At 42.6% G+C, this 23,525-nt stretch overlaps 1 protein-coding gene across 1 annotated transcript in view; it reads right to left on the minus strand.

Moving 5' to 3' along the window:
* CHSY1 (chondroitin sulfate synthase 1) overlaps positions 1 to 20,785 on the minus strand; it is a 75,071-nt gene extending 54,286 nt beyond the window's left edge. The window contains exons 1-2 of the mRNA XM_030873099.2: positions 20,452 to 20,785; positions 6,198 to 6,693 (exon numbers count right to left, since the gene is read on the minus strand). Of these exons, the coding sequence (XP_030728959.1) occupies positions 6,198 to 6,693; positions 20,452 to 20,774 (819 nt within the window). The 5' untranslated portion in view covers positions 20,775 to 20,785. The remainder of the gene's footprint in view (positions 1 to 6,197; positions 6,694 to 20,451) is intronic.
* Between the last annotated feature and the right edge of the window lie 2,740 nt (positions 20,786 to 23,525).

The raw sequence follows: 23,525 nt of genomic DNA on the forward strand, positions 1-23,525 counted from the left end.
TCTACAAGAGACACACTTTAGATTCAAAGACACAAATAGGCTGAAAGTGAAAGGATGGAAAAAGATATGCCATGCAAACAGTAACCAAAAGAGAACTGGAGTGGTTGTACTAATATCAGGCAAAATTGACTTTAAGACAAAAATTGTTACTAAAGATGAAAGAAGAAATTTTATAATGATAAAAGGAGTCATCCATCAGGAAGATCTAACAGTTATAAGCATATATGCACCTAACAACAGAGCCCCAAAATATATAAAGCAAAACCAGACATAATAAAAGGGAAAAATAGAGAATTCAACAATATTGGAGATTTCAATATCCAATTTTTAATAATGGATAGAACTAGCCAGACAAACAAGGAAAGATAAGACTTGATCAACATAAAAATCAACTAGACTTAGACAACAGTCCACACAACAAGAGCACAATACACACTCTTCTCTAGTACATATGGAACATTCTCCATATGTGAATCACCATATGTGATTCCATAAAAAAGACTCAATAAATTTTTTTTTTTTTTCCCCGCGGTACGCGGGCCTCTCGCTCTCCCGCCGCGGAGCACAGGCTCCAGACGCGCAGGCTCAGCGGCCATGGCTCACAGGCCCAGCCGCTCCGCGGCACGTGGGATCCTCCCGGACCGGGATACGAACTCGTGTCCCTTGCATCGGCGGGCGGACTCCCAACCACTGCGCCACCAGGGAAGCCCTCAATAAATTTTTAAAAATTGGAAATAATACAAAGTATGTTCTCCAACCATATGGAACGAAATTAGATAGAAATCAATAACACAGTGATTGGTCTTAGACTGCTGTGCTTTTCACAGCCGCCTTACTTTCTCTTATTTTTCACTTCCCTTCATGTCTTTCCCACTCACTGCTGACACAGTCCTTACATAATATCCCCCTTTTGGGGGTGCTAATTTGCCCTTCTAATCTATCAGGGGCTTGGAAATTGAACCACCAAACTGCCAGAACAAAAGAATAAGGCTCAGTATAAGACCATGAAGGGCTCTGCCTCCAAGAAACAGGCTGCATTAGTGCTCAGTATTTGAGCATCTATTCTAGCCATTTAGAGGCCTGCCTGGTTCTTGGCCACGTAAGTTAATGGGCAGCCTATAGGAATGAGGAAGGCACCTCTATAACACAAAGCAGGTCTAAGACAACTAGCAGTTAAGAAACATTATTTCTTCTATGATTAAAGAAAAAAATCTCAGGCTTCTGATGTAAGGATGTTCAATACTCCTTTAAAAGCCAGTCAGACTAATAAAGAAGAACTTCTCTTTTCACATATTTTGCTCTAAACTCCAATTCCCCTTGGTGATATGCCTTCCTATAAAAAGAACATCATGGGGACATCCCTGGTGGCGCAGTGGTTAGGAATCCGCCTGCCAGTGCAGGGGAAGATCCCACATGCCGCGGAGCAACTAAGCCTGTGCACCACAACTACTGAGCCTGTTCTCTAGAGCCTGTGAGCCACAACTACTGAGCCCACGCACCACAACTACTGAAGCCCGTGCACCTTAGAGCCCATGCTCTGCAACAAGAGAAACCACTGCAATGAGAAGCCCGCGCACAGCAACAAAGAGTAGCCCCCACAACTAGAGAAAGCCCGTGTGCACAAAAAAGACCCAATGCAGCTAAAAAATAAATTAATTTTTTAAAAAAAGAACATCATAGATCTTACCCTTCTATTTTATATTTAAAATCAGCATCACAAGGTTTTACACTTTTAAGTTTTTTTTCAACTATTTCATGAACATATATGTTTTTGTCTCCTCAACTAGACTAAAGTCTTTGAGGGAGAAAAAGGCCATTCATCTTTCATTCTTCTTTTGCAATTTCCTACCAGTTCGGAGGGCAGTACTTGGGTCATTAATGATCCCTTAATAAATATTAACTGGTTAACTCAGACATCACAACTGGTGTGGCTTGGTGTACTGGTGTATCCCAAACAGTTCTAGATGTGCCAAATAACAATCCCTTTGGGTCTGCAGAGGGCGGGTAGAGTGGTTAGGGGATGGGGTAGCAGAAGCCCTCTCGAGGCAGTTGCCTTAACATGTGTGCCATGATGTAAAAAAGACTGGGAAACATTAGGATAAATGACTGGTTAGAAACACTGCTGAATAGAACTGGAAATAGCCTGAATATCCATTAAAAAAAGATGAAGCTCTTTATGTACCAAAAGGAAAATCTTCCAAGACATGTAAGTGAAAACCAGCAAGATGTGCATAGTATGTAAAACATGCTAACATTCATATAAAAGGGGGAAGATATACAAACTTAATTGCTTATATACACGTAGGTTGTATCTGTAAAGGTGCACTATGGTGGCTGACTCATGAGGGGAACCCAGTGGCTGGAGATAGAGGTGGCAGGACTTATCCTAGTAAACCCTTTGCACTTTCGAATTCTGAACCATATGACAGCATTAGCTATTAAAAAGATAAACTTTTTTTTAAGTTGCCAAATCTATCTATGCTTGTTGCTAACTTTCATTAGTAATGATCATTTTCTATCTAGTCAAACATTGAGTTAAAATAATAAAAGCAAGATCTGGATGCTGGTTACATAGCTATGTCCAGTTTGTGAAAATCCACTGAGCTCTATACTTATTTATGATCTGTGCACTTTTCCAAAGGTATGATATATATATATACTTCAGTAAGAAATGAAAAATAAAATGAATAGATTACTTAGGTCAACTTTCTTTTTGTCCCCTCCTATTAAAAGAGTAGTATAATATTTCATAGATTTGCCTAAATAAAATAAATTACTGTGTCAAATTGTTCAATAATGTTCATCAAAAAAAGAAAAAAACTGGTATAACTTGAGTTAGTGATGCTGACCCCATGTGACAAGGGGGAGTCAGGCCTGCCAGCTCCTTCTACCTCTTTTCCACCAGCATTAACAGTCTCAAGGTCCACACTCTCTCTGCTGCTGGGTCCTCACAGTAGATTTTAATAAGCCTTGAAAAGCATTACTAAAAACCGCCTAATGGGTTACCATATTGCAGTCACATTTTTTCATTATGAAAATGAAATTTTTAAAGTCACTTAACAAAAATGCCAAGGTCATAAAAGACAAAGAAAGAGGCTGTGCAAACATCCTAGATTAAAGAGACATGACAATCAAATGCAAGACCCCAGGCTGGAGCCTGTAATGGAGAAGGAAGAGCTGTTACCAGGACTTTACTGAGTCTACAGACAACATTATGTTAAATTTACTTAAGCTGTACTGTAGTGGTATAAGAGAATTTCTCTATTTGTACTCAAAATACATTGACATTATTTAAAGTAAAGGGCCACAAAGAAAGCTACCCATAAATGGTGGTTGGGTAAGTCTATGTCTCTGTACTGGAAGAGGGTGGAGGGGCAGTCAAGCAAATGATAGCACAAATGGAGTAAAACGATAACAGGTTACTCTGGGTATAGGTATATGGATGTTCCTTGCACTTTTTTTTTCTGTAATGTTCCTGTGAAATTAAAATGATTTCCAAATAAAGTTTTTAAAGTCATGTATTAATAATTAGCCACCAATAATAGTCAGAACAGGGACTTCCCTGGTGGTCCAGTGGTTAAGACTGTGCTTCAAATGCAGGGGGCATAGGTTTAATCCTTGGTCGAGGAACTAGGATCCCACATGATGTGTGGTGCGGCCAAAAAAAAAAAAAAGTAAATAGTCAAAACAAGCTTAGAAATGAATCTGGATTTTGATTATGACAGTTGCTCCTGAGGAGCCACTTTAATTATGTAAGTGTAATCCCAAGACATTATCTGGGACTTGCAAAAAAAAAATTACACTTTCTGGCTAGGTTTATAATAGAGCTAAAAAAGTACCTTCCAAGACCCAAAGCTTAACATAATTGTCTTTAACATAAGATTCCACCTCAATAATTTCTCATAATGTGAGCCTTAATGGAGAAACTAGATTTACAGAAAGTTTAATAAAAGTTCCTCATCCACATGAGGGTATTAATCTTGCCTGAGTGGTGAACACAATGATAAATCCTAATGACGACTTAGGTTAGAACCTCTTAAGCATTTTCTGTTAGAATAAAAAAGGAAACAGAAAAGAAATCAAAGGTCTAATAAAATGGTAAATGTCCCAACAGAATTCTTAAAAATGATATGGATGAACTCCATGTGAAAGGCAAAACTATATTTATAGAAAAATGTATAGAAAGTTCCTGTGACCCAAGGAAGGGAAGAATTTCTTAAGACATGAAAAACACAAACCACACAGGAAAAGAATGATAAACTAGACTACACTTAAACTCACAATTTGCATATAATAAAAATACCACATTTGCAAGCCACACTCTGGGAGAAGATATTCTCCCACAAAAGGAGAGTCATCTGGTACAAGCCCTGTGGAGACCAAGCCAGCAGTATCTAGAAAAAAATGTGTCATCAGGCATTTAGGGAAATGCAAAGCAGTAGACAGCATCTGAAGCTGACTCAGGAGATCCTGGGCAAGGACAGGGAGTGACCCAGGGAAGGAGCTTCCTCCCCCACCAGATCCTTTTAGCTAATAAGGTCATTTACCAGATGCGTCAAGTCTAACCGGCAGTTCCAAGTGTACAGACAGGATGATTCCCAGCACCCTCACTTCAGGCCTTAGAAAACTTTGGCGATTACATCATAATAAAGGGAAATAGCCCCAAAACTGTCTCCCAACCCCTACACCCCCAAGACAATACTTTCTCACTCTATCTTGGCACTAATGTTAGGTCAGAGCTCTTGATAAACTCAAGGTACTGACTCTGTTGGTGTCTATCTATCAGCGTGTAAGATCTAACAGTATGACAACACTAAGAGATTTTTTAAAATTCTCTCTCAAAGGTAGACCTATCCTCTGCAGTTCTAGCAGGAAGGCTAGCTTCTCAGAGATCAGGGGCAGCATAAAGCACTCCAAAATACACAAGGCATTACACATTTTAAGAATAATGAAACTTGTTAAGGTTATAACTACTTAATTAAGGATGGGGAAAATGCAGGAATACTGCCAGCTGTATCGTGCTTAAAACTGCACGAAATCTCCAAACGGCTTTCCTAGCAGCAAAAATCCATGAAAACAGAATCCCCCCTAGATCCAGTGAGCAATGGCCCATGCATGGGGAGGCGGGGGAAGTACACAAAGAGATTAGAGTGTTCAGTCAGATCACATTTGGGATTTACAATGTTTCTTTTATAACTGGAAACTATACAAAGACTACTTCCTGTATACTCGAAAATGTCCACTTCCCTAAAAGTTCAAACTAAAGAAATAGTGTGATTAGGAGACATTTAAAAAGAAGTCTAGGAGAAAGGCAAGTACAGGCCAGAATACCATTTCTTCACACAAGCACTTTAGAAAATTAACTCAGAAGACAAGCTAACACTTTACATCTGAAAATGCATTTCTTTTTCTTGGGCAAAGGTCTAGCAATTCCCTTTGCTCCTCACAACTATCAGTAGTGTATCAATCTAAACAACACAACCTAAATCATTTTTTCCATTCTGACTAATATCACATCCTGCAACTGTAGGCAAGAGGTGCACATCTGCCAATAAAAACAAAGAGAAATCAAAAGCTAACTCATATTCTCCACAACTATTAAAGAGAAAACATCCCCAAGTAGGTTTCCTTCAAAAAATTGCACCGATGTATCAATATGTTGGAAACTGCCTATTCTGAAAGGAACAACTATATTGCAAACTTACAGATCATAACAACTGTTAAAAAATCAAGGTTTAATATATATGCAAAGCCAAATACTATTGGCTGTTTTACATCATTACTCATTTTATGAATTCAAACATTTAAGTTTCTAAACTGTGTCGGTCAACGTGACCAGATGAGAGAAGTCAGACCTTTGGGAGAAAAGGGACACTCTTATAATCACATCTGCAAAATCAGAAGTCAGATTAGATAAATCTTCTGGAAAATCATGAAAGTATCACTGTGACCTGTATTAATCCTTTTCTTTGGGTCCCAAATGCCATTATTAACTAAGATTTTAGGACAAAAGTACATAAGGTATGTTCTAAAAACCAAGAGAAAAAGTAATGAGAGAATTCAAATTAAAAGAACCAAAGTAAAAATGTATAACTTAATATGAATTTTTAAGCCTTAAAGAGGACATTATCACTAATAGTTTCCTATGACTGGTCCAGACCTAGTAACAAAATCAACAGATTTTCTTCTGTTCTTACCTCATAAGACCAGACGCACTGCACCCCTGCAAACCTCCGGACACACCTTCCCACCTCAACATCCTCGTGGGTTGTGTACATTTCCCGGAGGCACTTGCCGATGTGTGGTACCATTCTCCGGAGAACTTCCCGGCTCATGATCACACCAGGGCCCCCCATGCAGAAGTTCTCACCAGGTTCCAGAGCAAGTTTCCCCATTTCTTCCGTGGTGCCCAGTCCTGTCTGCCCAAGAAAGAGGGGTTCACTACTATTCAAACTCCTCAGAAAATTCTCCAGACGGTCTCCTTTGATGTAAACATCATCGTCTGCTCTCATAAACCATTCATACTTGTCCAAGTAGTGGTCATGCATGTACTTGAGCATCATAAAAGACTTCTTCTGGGGTGGGTAGGAGTCGTCCACTCCCCGTAGTGGCACTATTGGAATTGGGATCGATGTGTCTGAACCCTCACTAGAGAAGAATTCGACTTTCCCAGGAATTGTCTTGGACCATGTTCTGGAATTAAAATAAACATCAGTGAGGGAACAGTTTATTCCAGGCTTCCCATTTCCATAAATTCCCATATCTTGATTCATGTTGAATCACTTTGAATGTACATTCAAAAGGATGATAAAAAGCTTCCCCTTAACGGAAGCCCACACTACCGGTATTGCAAAGTCCTAACTCATTTTCAAAAGAATCCCAATGAAAAAGAATGATGAAGTATTAAAATATTTCCCAGATAACTATGTTTTAGCTATGGCTGAAAACCAAATTGCCAAGGCACCAAGTCTAGATATTCAGGTTAATTCTCTGATATTACCAACTCCCTACCTACAAACTCCTCCGCTCTCTAAAACAAAAAATTTTTTTTTAAAAAATTGTTCATTCAATACATTTTCTTGGAATGCTCATCAAGTGCCAAGTATGCATTAGGCCACGGGGATGCAGCGGTGAGCAAAACACAGACCCTGCAGCTGATGTGGAGTCGACACGAGGCCAGTCATACACTTATCCAAGAAAGGTGAGCAAACAAAGGACACCAACCAGACAGGGAGCGGGGAATGCTTCCCTGAGGCGGGTGAACATCAAGGATAAGAAGTAGACCCAGAGTGTGTGGGGGGGGGGCTGTCTTGATGGGGGAAAACTGCAAGGCCTAGCAGCCCTCCAGAGATGGGGGCCTTTATGCTTTAAAGCAGCAGGAAGCCACTGCAGGAGCAAGTCTATCGGCACCATTTTTCCAACAGCATTTGCTCACTTCATGTCTCTGTCGCAATTTTAACTGTCACAATATTTCAAACTTTTCATTACTACTATGTTTGTTATGGCGATCCTTGATGGTACTACTGCAAAAAGAGGCTGATGGTTGGCTCTGTAGGCTCAGATAATGGTTAGCATTTTTAGAAATAAAGGGTTTTTTTGGGGTTTTTTTTGGTGGCTCGCTTCTCCCTGTTCTCTGGATACTAACCGAGCCGGAGTCCCCCCAACCCCACAACCCGCCAGGATCAGGCGACCACGAGGGTCCCAGCTTCTCTTCGGGAGGGGGAGCCACGTTCTCCATACCCAGCTGGGAGTGCCTCACTGCCTTCCCATTGGCCCAGCCGATACTAGTGCCTTCTGCCATTGGTTGCTGGTTCCTTGATCCCCATTGGCCAGTGCTCATTGTGACCTCACGGACCCATGTGGGAGCGCCACAGCCAGATTGGCTGCTGCACCCAGCCAACTACCACGGAGAAAGGAATTTCCAGAATAGCTGGGGCAGTGAGGCTGATTTAAGGTGGTCTGAGCAATCCCAGGTCCCAGGGCTGCTTCTCAGCTTTTTCCTGGTTTCAGGACTTAATGAAGCTCAGGTTCTTGACATCTCATCGCAGAAAGAATTCAGTGAGAGACAAAGTGATAGGTAAGAAGTGGATTTATTTAGAGAAAACACACTCCACAGAGTGTGGGCCATCTCAGAAAGTGAGAAAGGCCTAGAAATAAAGTATTTTAAAATTAACATATGTACATTGCTTTTTAAACATAATGCTACTGCACCTTAACAGACCAGTCTGATAAGCATAAACATAATTTTAATATACACTGGGAAGCCAAAAAAAAAATTATGACTCGCTTTATTGGGATATTTGCTTTATTGCAGCAGTCTGGAACTTCCAGTTATCTCCGAGGTATGCCTGTATAGCCAATCATAATCACATGATGAGAGCAACTGTAAAACGCATCCTCACTTCAGAGATGTTAAAATGTGAAAAAAAAAAGTGCATCTTAGAATGGATGTAATATAGTAGTTGTAATGTTTTTCCCTTAATGCCTATGGATTTAAAATGGACCTACAGGTCTTATACCATTTACAGAACCCTTAACTAAGAATTCGGCATAAATGAAACCTGATGGGACTACAGATGCTATACTAGGTACTGTACTTCATTTTCACAAAGAATTTGCTCCTGAAAAAATGCATGTAAACATAGTAGGAACGAGGCAATTAATTTAAAGAGAAATCAACCCCTCCTGCAAAGAGAAAAGTCCATTTTAAAATGGGAATGAACACCAACCTACATAAAATATAACTTAAATGCACTCTTCTGACATAGCACCATCATCAGGAGGGAGACAATTTCCCAGTCTGGGCAAGTCAGTGATAACGAAGTTATACCAAGAAGATCCCCCATCCAAGTCAAGAAGCCCCTTATTTCTCCATTCATGTAGAAATGATTTTTGTTTGGCAGAACAATTCTTCAAAAACATAAATAATTTCAGTCCTTGGCAAGTAATAGAGTTCAATAAATACTGCTCACTCGTGTGAAATAAGGGACTTAAATATGCCGTGCATATGTATGAGCGTGCGCACGCAAAAGGGCAAGAAACGAGCTGGCTCTTATCTTTGAGAAATTTCCAGGTGAGGCACACTAACATTCCTACATGCAGAAAAAAAGCAACTTAATCAAAATACAACCAGAATATAATTATTAAGAGGTAAAATCCACAGACATGCTGGAGTTGAAATATACTACAGTTCATGGTACTTCTGAAATAATTTTAAACAAAATAGTCTGTAGTATCTCACAACTGATTTTAAAAGGGTAGTGAATAAAATCAACTTAGCTTTAGCTTCTACCCAACTGGTTCTGTGATTAATAATACAGACCACGGGCTTCCCTGGTGGCGCAGTGGTTGGGAGTCCGCCTGCCGATGCAGGGGACAAGGGTTCGGGCCCCGGTCCGGGAGGATCCCATGTGCCACGGAGCGGCTTGGCCCGTGCACCATGGCCGCTGAGCCTGGGCGTCCGGAGCCTGTGCTCCGCAACGGGAGAGGCCACAGCAGTGAGAGGCCCGCACACCGTAAAAAAATAAATAAATAAATAATACAGACCACATTCAAAGTAGTACTAAAGTAAGTCAACTCCAGAAGCCATTAAAATCCTAAAGCATCATGGGGTTATTTGGAATACAGGGTCGGTAAGACAGCGCTTACATTCAGAGGAAAAACCTGCCCTTGAGACATAATACAGTGTGTGATGGTTAAGAGCGTGGACTCTGGAATCAGGCTATTGGGGTGAAAATCCTGGCTTCACTTTGGGCAAGTTACTCTGTGACTCACTTTCCTTATCTGTAAACTGGGGATAATAATAGTACCTGCCTTATAGGGTTGTGGTGAGGGTTAAATGGATTATTACATCTAAAAGAGCTTAGAAGGCAGCCTGGCATGAGGTAAGCATTACTAAGTGTGACTTATTAGGGAATACAAGAGTTTGCAAATAAAATAAGGTACTGAAAGAAAAATGGGGGAGACAGGAAAGTGTGGGCTGAACTTGGAATAGTCAGTCTCAAGATTACACACCAGAGTGAAGGCATTGTGAAAAATGCTGCTTCTCTTATTTCTGGCTAAAAACCTGACACTCAAGCTATATAACAGAGTTCTATCATACTATCAATCTCAAGACAATGTCAGGGTAGAAGTCTAAAAAGACTTTAAACTTTAAAAGTGTTCTCACTTAAAACACCAGAATCTTCCATTATCAGACTGAGGATCAAAATTCATTTTGTCTGGCTCTGCTTCCTATGTGCCACCCCAGATAGAATATAGCAATGGAAGCACTAGCAGTACAACCATCAGTGATGTGATTAATACTTGAACTATAACCTGAAATGGTGTAATTTGTCCAGGAAGAGCAACCAGTTAATTTTAAAAACAAACAATCTAACCTCAAACCATCTTTAAAAGCCTCTCTGCAGTTTTAAGGTAACTCCACTGATTATTATCTTTTCCTTTTCAGGTAACCCAAGGAAAAACCTCACATTGCCCTTTTCTGTTCTTAAATGACTGGTAATTTGAGGGAAATCTCTTAATATTGAGCTTTTGTAAATCCTTCAATCTTGGCAAATTATGATCTTTTTACTTAGGGTCCCTTTAGCTTAAATAGCTCCATAAAGAGTTCTGGAACATAAATCATGATTCACCACCCTGGGGAAGGCAGGGGGAGGGCATCAATAATTTCAAAGAAATGAAGGAACTGGTACTGAAGAAGCAAACTGGCCCCCCTTCTGAGACAGAAACAGGTCAGCTTCCTTAATTTTCATAAGCAAATGTCAACTTTGCCATCAACACGTTTGTAACCAGGAGCAAAGAGCTCTCACTTAATTGAAACCACAGAACATTTGCAAGGGCCCCTGCCGGAAAGCTCACTTTTCAATGGACTGATAACCAACTCTTGCTAAAGCACAGATAAAACAACTGAAATCTGAGAGTCCCAAGCTAATAACCTTCCTTTCCTCCAGGCTTCTAAACACTGACCCTATATCAAGTTAAATCACAGTTAAGTCATGCAGCTGGACATTAGCTTCGCTGAGGAATGCCTTTGCTGAGTTAGGATTTAATAACAGTCTCCATTTCTATTCATGTCATTTTAAGAAAAACTACATAAAATACATTTCTGTACGAAACCACATCTACAGCATGACTGTTGTCCTGGGTACACATTCATAATATACAGGTAAATTTTAAAAGCAGACAACAGAATACTTGTGATATGGATTAATAAGGGAACAAAAGTACACATACAAAATAAAATAAAGTACAACTCTACACCAAAGTGTTTACTATGGTTATTTTTGGATAGAGGATCAGAAGGGATTTACTTTTCTTCATGTTTTCTACAACAAATAGAGTTAGGGAAAAAAAAAAAATTTTAATCCAGGAGAAAGCTTTAAACTAAAAAGCATCCAAAGAAATAAAAATATTTAACAGATAATTTTACTTGTGTAATAAAAATTTTTTTTACTCTAATCAATGGAAAAACTAAAAGAAAACTGGAGTAAGATTGAGTACTTTCTTTCACATTTTCTAAACTTTAATAGTTACAGTAAGTTTTATAAATAAGAACGGGAGATTTTCTGTGAGTCCCCCCAAATCACTATTACATATGTGGTCTGATAGTTACAGTGGTAAGTTTGAAAAGACTCATATGATCAAATCACCTCAGAATTTGGAGTCAAGGAAGGAAGGGAGAATATAGTTTTCCCCTGCAGAACTGATAGATAACAGAAATTAAATGTATACATTTATATTCTTCCCTATTACAGAAAGGATTTAAGACAACTTAACCAAAATGCACACAGGATGAAAAGAATAAGCAAGAAAATTAAGAAAGAAAAACAAAAGTAGGAAAGTTGGAGCAAGGCATGAAGGTGGTGCCTGTAGCAGGGAGGGCAAAATCAGGGTAGTAAGCCTTCCGGCAGACAACCAAGAGAAGTCACAAGACTGTGTCTCACTGTTCGGGGTTAAGTGACATAATGATTCCAGATACTAAGACCTCAGGGAAGTTTCTCCCCTGCATCTATGGTAGAGAAACGGAGCAAATGTACTGAGTACCCTTACAGGAGGCACCATGTGATGGAGCAGCAATCTTAGCTCATCCTCCCAAAAAAGTACATGGAGGACAGTTCTATACTGCCAGTCAGAGCGCCACGGGCCTGGGAGAACTGAGGTCTTCCCAGACAGTCTACCCAGTGAGGACTCAAGGCCTTTCCTGGAACTGAAGGAATGCCCCCGGCAGGATATACAAGCCTTATTCAGCCCAGGAGCACTGCACTTAGCAGCAGGTTCCCCCTTCCGTGTATGTGGTTTCCGGATATGTGGCTTCCTCTTTTAAAATTTTTAACTGTCTCACTGGATATGACCTTATGATATGAGCAATCTCAAATTCTTTTTAGAAGTAGGTGGGGAAATATATAACGGGGATCATAAATGTTGGGGAAAATTTTTAAAGGAAAAATCAAATTAGACTCCTTACCATTAATCCTGAAAACTAGACTTAAGGTAAAAGCAAGCATTAAAGAGCCTTCCTGGCCCCTTCCCCCAGTAAAGATGTTGGAGGGTGGATTACAGCTTCCCACCTCAACAACGGCCTGGGCACTAGCCCAGGAGGCAGTTCCAAGGTATTAACAGCTCAGTGCAACCTGCCCTTTGAGCCTAGGTTCACAGCAAACAATAGAAATACTCATCAACAAACAGACCACAAATACGCTCTCTTTGAAACACAAGAATTAAAATTTGGAGTGTTAATGGCAGAAGGCAAATTCTGATCTTGTGGTCCATTTCCAAAGCTTCAAGTCTTAGAGGGCCACTTTGCATACATTGACAGTTTATATTTTGCTGCTGTACACTTAGAAGCGTAAATACACAACTAATTCTTAGTCATGCATAAACAAAATGTTTTCAAATATAATTCTAAGAAAAAAAAATCAGTGTTGTTTAATGTAAACAATAAAACCACCCTGAACCACAGCCAAATCCTATGCAAGCCAGTCTTCTTCCTCTGTTGAGGTGTTCCCTGGCATCAAGATCGCTTCCCAATCACCAACACCCAAAAGGAGTCACGGCGTGCAGGGCAGTGGGTTAAGGGCATCAGACTCTCAACCTATGACAACTTCACAAGGTGTGAGAGGCACCAATACCCACGTTTTACAGATGAAAAGACTGAGGCTCAGAGCCAGGTAAGTAATTTGCCCGAGATCACAAAGCTAAAAGATGTGGAAACCATGACACAAGTGGGGTCTGATTCCAACACCTCCACTGGCCAGCCTACTGGCTTGTTCATCCCCACACCTGTCTGCCCACATTTGTTCTGCAGTCCCACCTCTACTGCTAAGGCTGAGAGAACAGTCATCAGAGATAATGAGAGAAGGCTTACACCCACTTCAGCCACCTCCTCCCACTGTCTGCCTGGCTGAGACCTGCCTGTCAAGGACACCTTTAGAGTTTGGTCTGGTTTTGAAGGCCAGAAGACTTCATTCAAACGTTACTTTCTGAAACCCTCATTCCATGTTTGGGTCCCTCTGCCACTCTAAATCCTGCCCAATTATTTTCTGGTATTAGGTTGGAAACACACAGAACAAAGTTTAACAGAAAATCAGCACCTAGGTTCAATTTACAAGACAATCATTTTAATGGCATTAGTATCTACATTTTCAATAATTCTCAGGTTTTGCAAGCCCAGAGTTCACATCAAATCAGAGCAGTCTACACCTTATTTTTAATCATTCACATTAAAATGTACTCAAGTACAGAAAAAATATAGCAGCCCTGAACGCTTCAGGAAATGACACTGAATTAAGGTGAGACGAACAGTTTCACTACTTTTACACTGTAACTTAGTTTCAGTAACACCTTCCTCCAATTCTATCCAGAACCAGAAGCCAAAAAGACACTGACAATAAAAGATGAAGGCACTGGGGCTTCCCTGGTGGCGCAGTGGTTGAGAGTCCGCCTGCCGATGCAGGGAACATGGCTTCCTGCCCCAGTCTGAGAAGATCCCACATGCCGCGCAGCGGCTGGGCCCGTGAGCCATGGCCGCTGAGCCTGCGCGTCTGGAGCCTGTGCGCCGCAACGGGAGAGGCCACAACAGTGAGAGGCCCGCGTACCGAAAAAAAAAAAAAAAAAAAAAAAAAGATGAAGGCACTGAATACTTATATGAATATACAAAAATCCTCACATTAAAAACGCTGTCACCTGATTCTCCCAAGTATCGCCTGGAAGGGTGAAGTTACAGTAACTGAGGAAATACAGTTACAATACCCAAATACATGTGTTAACCCTACATTTTGGGGCAGGATTAACTGTCATTTACTGAAACAAGAATGACCCTGACTTGAAACCCTAGGGAACCCAGGGCCAACATGCCATCTGTGCTCAGCAGTCTTGCAGGTACTTACAATTTAACACACTCAAAACTTCACTCACATTTCCTCCCAAGAGCTGTCACCTCCTTTTTCTTTTTTAACTGTAGTTATGTAGCTTTATTACAAAGTGTTCACTGTAGAAAAACTCAAAAATACAAGAATGTGCCAACATGAAAAATCATTCAGCATCGTGGTATGTATATTCTTTTACATTTTCTTTTCTATGTCACATAAACACAAACATTTATTTAGATTTTTAAAATGGTCTCATATGGGCATACAATTTTAAAACCTACTCTCACTAAGATATATTATGAACCTCTCCTCATTCCAATAAACACATTTCAGCCACATCTTTTTTTTTTTCTCTCTTTTTTTTTATATTGGAGTATAGCTGCTTTACAGTGTTGTGGTCACATCATTTTTTAAGGTTAGAGAAGTAGATCACAGCATGGACAGATTAGTGAAATCAATTATGATCCATAGCTCCTAATACAGGACACCAAAGATACTTGCAATTTCCACTTCATAACATACATCCTTGAACACATCTTTAAATTCCTTTGGAAAAATTTCTAATGGAATTACTAGCTCTCAGATCCCAGCCCTTTCTCATCATCCCTTCACTACTTCCTGCTATTCCACATTTCCAGGAACCTGTTGTCATCTCTGCCTCAAAAACTCCTGCTCATCTTTCAAGACTATGCAAGGGAAGAGGGGTAAGAATGTGAGTGAGACCCACCTCGATCCCCTTCTCAAGTCAATGCAGGCCTCTTTCTTCTGTACCCACACAGTAATTAGTCCAGGCACCCTGTGAGCCCTATCACTCAATAGTATTGCTTGTTTCCTTCCCTAGATGATGAACTCTGCAGGAATGGAATTATTAATCCATTTTCAAAAACTGCAGCTTAATTAATGGATGGGGAAAAGTGAAATTGCCAATGCAATAAAAACACAATCATGTATACTCTTCTACTGACAACTACAACTATCCTTGGAATATTCTGTTTGAGAGCATCAAGATCTGGAACCATGACACAATACTAAAGTCATTTTCAGGACCACAATTTTCACCAGTTTTCTTATACAGGTAATTTATAACGTGAAATGGGTTGTGCCCCAAAAGTTCACTTACAGGTTGATTATTTGGATTATAGAAGCCTTTCAGTAATTTTTTTGCCAAACTGAATTCTACCTGAGAAAGCAAGCCTTGCTCTAAACTGTTTCAAGATAAACATGGTTTACTGAGTTCAAGAAAGAAGGAACTCTGAGATCTGCTCATTAAGGTTGGTAAAAGGAACAGTCTGCCTTCATTTAAAGCATTAGGAAGAGGCCATTAACTGATAAAACAACATTTTGCAATAAGATTCCTATATCTAAAGCTAGTGTTTCTCAAACTTTCTTACCACAATTCCCTATAGACTGATGCTAATCTTTAATAGTGCCCTTTATCACTCCTGGGGCAAAGAAGGGGAACCACCACCTCTTTCTTCTGAGAAAGAACAAAACAGTTCCCCGTCTTCAGCGCAAGGGAAGCAAGAATCGAGATAAATAAAAGGTGTTGAATTAGCTTAGTGTTCTGGGCACAAAAATGGACTAAAGAGCTAAATATGAATGCTTTCTCTTTTTTATCAAACCATTAATTAAAAAAAAAAAAATCTAGCACCAAAACTCTCCCAGCAAGAACAGGTAAGTATAGCCAAGAAATGTTTGAAACAGAAAAGTAACAAAGTAGAACTTGTGTACTGGATATTAAAATATTATTCAACCTCCAATAACTTCAACAGGTAGTACTGGCACAAGAAAAGACAGAAAGATCAATGAAACAAAAGAGCAGGTCCAAAAACATACCCAGGAATTTTGAGTATGATGAAGATGGCATTTCAAATTGGTAGGGAAATGGGAGCTTATTCAACACATGGTGCTGAGACAATGTATCATTTGGGGTAAAAATGAGGTTGAGGTGATTTGTACCCCTTCTAGAATCAGAAACATGTTACTTTAAAAAAAAAAACCTCTCCAGGGCAATAAACTTCCTCAGCTTATGGGGAGAACAACCCTAAAACCAGAAAGGAAAAGACTGGACTACATGGACATCTAACTTCTGTATATCAAATGATGTAACTAAGAAAAAAGAAAAAATATGGAAAAAATACAAATTGCAGCTAATAACAAAGGAACCCAGCCAGGGATTCTGATGAACTGTCATTAACCAGCATAATAACTTTGGAGGAACCACTGTACCATTTTAAAGTGAAATTACCTAGAACACAAATACTTTGTGGATGAGTTAAAAAATAAAAAAAATCTTATATGTTGATTTGTAGAACACCACCCTACCCAGAACCCTAAGGGAATTTTAGTTTAAGACAATCTCAGAGCTCCCACACTGCAATCACTTCAGATATAAATCTTTTCTCAATTCTTTTTAAAATTCATTACATTTATAAAGCTAAGGATACATCCACCTGTTCCTGTGCAAAACCAGATCTCTGCTGACTTACCTCCTTCCCCCTAAATCTATTCCTCCTCTAGTTTTTCCCACCTCAATAAATGACACCACCACCCACCCTTTCTTTCAAGGCAAAATCCTAGAAGTCATCCTTGATTCCTCTCTGCCTCACTCCTCACAAGCATTCTGTCAACACATCTTCAACTCTGGCTCCAGCATATATCCTGGAACCATCCTCTTCTCTCCATCCCCATTAATATCACTCCAGTCCCAACCATGCTCATCTCCACCTGGACCATCTCCTAACATCTCCTTACTCCCCTACAATCTATTCTCCACACAATAGCAAGAATTAACTTTTCAGAATATAACGCAAGCCCTCCCTTTCCCATCTAAACCCTCCAAAGCGTTTCTAATTCACTTAGAGTAAAATTCCATAAGACCAGACACTATCAGCCTCATCCTCTTTCTTTTATTGACCTTCTTCAAGTTCCTTTGCAAACTGGTTCCTGCCTTGTAATTTACCAACTCTTCCCTCTGCCTAGCACGCTCATCAATGACATTCCCACAAAGGCTCCTCATTATCAGATCTTGGCCCAAACACCACACTCTCGGAGGCCTTCCCCAACAACCTAACAGAGAGAGACACCACCCCACCCTGTCCCTACCCTGCTCTACTTTCTTCACAGCACCCATCACTAGCTGAAATCCTCTTTTTGGTGTCAGCCCCTCCCACTAGAACAGAAGCTCCATGAGAACAAGCATCTTCACTCTTGTGTTCCCCAACACTCAGAATCCAGACCCAAGGGACTATGCATGTATTTGCTGAACAAAGGGACAAACCCTAAGTGTATGGGAACATTCTGATGAACCAGGATCACTCCTGTCAACTTAACAGCTATGGTATCTGCTCAGTGCCTATGAGGGAGTTACCCTTGCCCTGTCTCTGATGGGCTACACTTTGAGTTTTGTTTTGCCTGCTTGTTAAAAATCTGTTTCTTGCCTGCTTTCAGCTGTCACTGCACTGCTAACATCTCTTGGTGATCCCTCTCCCCCACTGTAAGCATATGGCAGGTCTGAAAAGTAAAAGTCAGTAATGATGGGCTCTTCCATCATTAAAGTGCACCAACTTTAGTGCAGACAAGTGTATCTCCTTGAATTTTTCGAAGGCTTTAGCTCCTTTCTGGGTCTCAGACAGTTTCTAGTCCCTAGATCTGAATTCTGACATTTTCAATATCCTAGCATAAAAGTACATTATAGTACCATCTTACTAAAAACACTGCCATCCCCTTCAACCCACAAGCCAAACAATAATTTTATTTTAATAAACAAAAACAAAAAACACTGAGGTTTTTTCCTAAGCTAAAGAGTGAATCTGCCTTTCAAGGGAGATGTAAAACTCAGTGCCAAACTAGAGTTCTACCTTGTGCTAGAAGATTTAATCCAACTCGTATACTGCATGAAATTTCCAATTTAAGAGCTGAATGTGGACTTTTTGGCCCAGGCTGCAAAGCACAGCAAAGCCATAAGCATAAGTTACATCCTATAACCTCCATCCCAATTCTGGCCTTCCCCCAAAGTTCCTTAAGTCTAAAATCGTCTTGTGCCATCTCCTGCAGCCAGTCTAAACACAGAGTTGACAGGCTGAGAAGCAGAGGACCTTAACCAGCAAAGCAGGTCCACCCCCAGGCTCCAACTAATATGACTCCTTAAGATCAGAGAGATACAAGAAAAGGTATGCAGGAAAGCTGACAGAATTACTAAATAGTATACACCATTTCCTGGTAAGGGTTTTATCAAAAAGGCAGAGTTGCCACAAAGAAGGGTCAGAGGGCAATTGTGTTTCTACTTTTCCCTAACTGCCTTAAAGAAAATAAACAATGAGATAAAATCCTACATCCAAAAAAGATGAGGTAGGAGATCTGGAAAGGAGGCCAAGAGTAGAGCCTCAAGCATGGGCTTTGGGAAAAGATCATCTCCAAGTGTTAAATAGTAGGTCCAGTTTGCCATACATTTTCTGAGTATTGCTGGTGTACCAGGACCCCTACTAGTCTGTATATATTGATTTGGTATCTATGAAAATGTACTTGTTTGGGGGGCAGGGAATCACACCGTTTACTATTTGAACAAACTACTTTGGTAACTGTCCCAAAGTTGTGATTTCAAAGGACTTGTCACCAAACTGGAGTCATGTAGATTTACTTTCAAAATCATGCTGTAAACAGCTCATCCTCATTTTCTGATGCAGACATTTCTTTTTTCAAAAAGCACATGTACACCTGAAACACTGTAAAACAACTATAATTCAATGCAAAAAAAACCAACAAAAAGCACAATTCGTATAAAATTCCAGATAATTCATGATAGATCCGGGAGAAAACCTTGATCTGCGGGTTCCCAAATCACGATCTTGGTCAAATTTATGCTACCTTTTCTAACCTTTTCAGGCACTCAGGACCCTTGCTGGCAGAACCTGGGCTCTGGACTTAAACAAGATCCCAATGGAAACACACAGGAATGAGGAATCAATGCACTGAAAGGGCAGACATTCTCTACTGCTCTTTCATCTTCCTTTTCAGTCCTTTACTTCCCCCCATAAAGGAAGGGAGATCCATATATGTTCTTCCCCTCACAACATTTAATGCCTGAAAATTCAGACCAGAACTAGAGTTAAAAGCTGAAGTTATAAAGATACTGGTTATAAATTAAGAACCAACAGCAACCAGCTTGGTCTTGCTCAGCAATGACTGCTCTAAGAGTCCATTCCCAGATGACCTCTCGCGCATTGGTTTGCTCTGTGGCTGGATGAATCCCAAATCTTATCTGTAGAGTAAGCATTTCTGTACTTCACACATATAAGGTTTCCATTATATCCCTTTATTGAATCTACATCCCTCTTCTACCTCAAATTCATTCCAATACAAATCTGCCATTCCAAAATCATCTCTCTTTCTCGCTTCTAAAGATTACTTTGGCTAATCCCTTTGTTAATCCTGAACATGATTCCAGCCACTTTTCTAACTCATATGGCCAACCAGGGCCCAGACACCGAATAACACACACATCACTCAATTGGGTTAGTTAACACCAAATCTACCATGGGCCAGGAACTGCTTTTCCCAAAGGTTCTCTTTCCAATTATTCAACAGACTGGCGGGGCTGAGTATGCAGTGGGTACCCGCTTCCATTTACCGAAATGAGTCCAACAGTGAAACCTACAAGTGTAAGGACTCTAGATTAACTTACATGGGCTCTAGTTCTACAAAGGTAAAGGTGAAGATTTCAGAGACTCAAATAGTAATCCCCACTGCCATCACTATCACAAGTACTGTTCTAAGTTTTCCCAACAACCTTACGAGGGAGATGTTCATTAGGGCTCATTTAACAAAGGCGAGGACTCGGACGAGAAAAGATGAAGTCCCTTACGTCAGGGTGAGGACCACACCCAGAGGGGCCACCCTGGTCCATCTGACCCCAAAGTCCTTCCTTCTGCACGTTGCGCTCACCATCCCGCCTCTGACCTCTGCTGCCAATGTCCGACATCGCCCGCGGGGCATCCCGATCCCACGGGCCACGGGTAGACCCGCTGGGCAGTCCGCTTGGATGCTGGATGCAGGAGGCGGTGCCCGGAGACCAGGGTCTCACCTGTAGGCAGCCACCGCGCGGGTCTGCAGGTATTTCTGGGCGGTCATGACTCCCACGAAGAGAAAGTTGCTGTCGTGCGGGCCGCCATCCTGGGCCCTGCCGTGCGGCCAGAGCTGCTCCCCGCGCGCATCCCCGCGCGCCCCTCCGGCATGGGAAGCCGCGGCCGCCTGCCCAGGCCGGCAGCCCTCGGGACTGGCGCGGAGCCGTGGGCCCGCTCGCTTCAACTCGGAGGCGCGGGGCAGGACGAGCCGCGAGGCCAGCACGAAACCCAGCACGAGCCCGAGCAGCACGCTGAGCCAGGCGCGCCGGCCGCGCACTGCCATGCCAGCGCCGCTCCGCCCGCCGGGCCGCCGCCGCCGCCGCCGCCGCCGCAGGCTCCGCGCGCCCTCAGCCCGCCGCCCCCGCCCGCGGAGGCCAGCCCGCCCTAGCGCCTCGAGGCCCGGCCCGGGCAGCGCCGAGGCCGCCGCGGGCCCGCCGTGCCCATCGCAGCCCTCGAGCCGCCCGCAGGCCCCGCGCCGGCGCTTTGTTCCGCACGCCCACCCCCACAGCCGCGGCCTGTGCCTTTAAGAAGGGACCATGCCCGGCGCGCGCCGGCGGCGGCTCGGGCGCAAGGCGGCGGCGGCTCCTCCCGCTCGCGCTCGGGGGCAAGTGGCCAGCGCGACGGCGACGGCAGTGGCAGCCGAGTCCGGGCCCCCGTCACGCCCAGCCCGCGTCCCCCAGCTGGCTCGGCTCCGCTGGCGCTGCGCCCGCCCCGGTCCTCTTCGTGGCCGGCGCCTCCGCAGCACATCCTCCGGCTTAGCTCGCCATTGCAACAGGAGTGCCTCACGTCACGCACGGCGCGTTATGAAGCGGCCCCGGCGGCGGCGGAGCCTGGCCCCTCTCGGGATCCGTCCGCGTCGCCCGATTGGCGCAAAAGTGAATGGGGGGCGGTTCACGTGGCCAAAGTTTGACCAAAAAAAAAAAATCAGCCCTTCGGGCGGGCGCGGAGCCCGCCCCGCCCCGCCCCGCCCGGCCGCGCCCGCGCGGTCTGCTGCCAGGCCGCCTGGGCTGAGGGGGCGTGGGGCCGGGTTCGGCGCCGGCGGGGGCTTGGACCGCGGCGCCCGGCAGCCCGTTAGCCTCTCGGCGACCACAAAGCCGCCGGCCAGCGCTCGGACTCCCAGCAGCGGCGCCCAGCACCGGCCCGAGGGTATCCCCTCGGAGGGGCCGTGCCTGCCGGCCGTCCAGTTCTGCAAGATGCGTTGGTAGCGTGAATCTGAGGAGGGATTTTTAAGAAGGGACTTCTTGGTCCGCCAACTCTCCACGAACCACTCGTTCCTCCTGCATAGACTGTCTTCAGATAAACCCCCACTCCCCATGCCCAGCCCCTCAGCCAGGCGGACCTCACCGGCTACCTTGCCTGCGTCTGCCCATTTCACACTGTATCTTTGTTCGCGCCGCTGTGTGGGTAGGAGCGAGCACGTATAGAATAAACAGTTCAGGAGCCGTTTGAGACGTGCACGCTTGGAGAATGAACCGTGAATTCAGTTACCTTGTTCCCTGCCACTAGTTTCTAAGCTAAAAAAAAGCTATACTTAATGTCCAAACTCCTAACACTACCCGCATTTAATAGATGTTGAAGAAATGGTAGGTAATGTATTTACAGTCTATGTGGACAGTCAGTATCTCTAATCTGAATCTTTGTCAATATTTTAACATAGTCCGTCCATAAAAGTGCCATGGATTTCTAAAGACAGGTTTTGAGAACCGGATTCTCTATGATGGATTTTAAATTTTACACATATCCTCTTATTTTTTAAAATACATTTATTTATTTTTGGCTGCGTTGAGTCTTCTTTGCTGCCGGGCGGGCTTTCTCTAGTTGCGGCGAGTGGGGGCTACTCTTCGATTGTGATGTGTGGGCGCTACTCTTCTTTGTGGTGTGCGGGCTTCTCAGTGCGATGGCTTCTCTTGTGGAGCACGGGCTCTAGGCTCTTGGGCTTCAGTAGTGTGGCCTGCCGGCTCAGTAGTTGTGGCTCGCGGGCTGTACAGCACAGGTTCAGGAGTTGTGGTGCATGGGCTTAGTTGCTCCCTGGCATGTGGGATCTTCCCAGGGCTTGAATCTGTGTCCCCTGCACTGGCAGGCGGATTCTTAACCACTGCGCCACCAGGGAAGCGCCGCATTTTGTTTAAAAAACAAAAACAAACAAAACGCAGCTAAGGTAACAAAAGCTGATGAAGTGCCCATACAACAAATGTTTATGTAAATATTAGTGTTATTGCTTTGTCGTCAGTGTATTGGGGTTTTTTAAAGAAACTCCCAGAGAGCAAAGTATTTTCCTGGGCCTGACAGCTTCCCTTCATTTAATCAAATGAACCCATGAATTAGGGACAGAAAATAAGCATGCTTGGGGTAAACTTTGGATCTTTCTTCATTGCTAAGATGACCAAAATATTGAAATATTACACAATTTAAAGTGCCACCTTGTGGGAGAGATATCATCTCTGCAATTGAATGGTGGTCACTCTTGTTTGTTCTTTGGATATCAGCACTTTCTTTGGCTCTTGTGATTTATGTCAGAAATAGTTCATTACCCACGTTCCCACAGGCTCCCTCCCTAGGAGGTGATCCACATCCAAAAATAAAATACACATTATTCAGTGAACACAGGATTCCAACAGTGGTCTTGAGAAAAATACAGTACATGTAAACATGAATTAAAGACTTGAAAATCACCCGAAGGGGTTTCCAGTAAGACCATAAGCCACAAATGCCGAATAGTCACCAGATCCCCCAAATTCAGCAGCAGCCCCATAATTCAAAGTGATTTCTATACAGCACAAATCTAGCAAGATACAGATGTTCAATCTCATGACATAATGATTTCAATATTTGCTAACCTGCTTTAAACTTCTCTATTTCCTCATCTAGACTAAAATCTAATAAAAAGTACATAAATATGTGATGGCAATTAAATGTTTTGTCCTCCTCCATTTCCTGGCTCCTTGGTGTCCCTCAGTTCCTAGGTCAGAAGCCTCACCTGCATACCTGCAGACTCAGTGGGAGTGTGTCTTTCATAATGTAGAGAGCATACCCT

The sequence above is a fragment of the Globicephala melas genome, chromosome 2 (assembly GCF_963455315.2).
Source record: "Globicephala melas chromosome 2, mGloMel1.2, whole genome shotgun sequence".
NCBI classification, from domain to species: Eukaryota; Metazoa; Chordata; class Mammalia; order Artiodactyla; family Delphinidae; genus Globicephala; species Globicephala melas.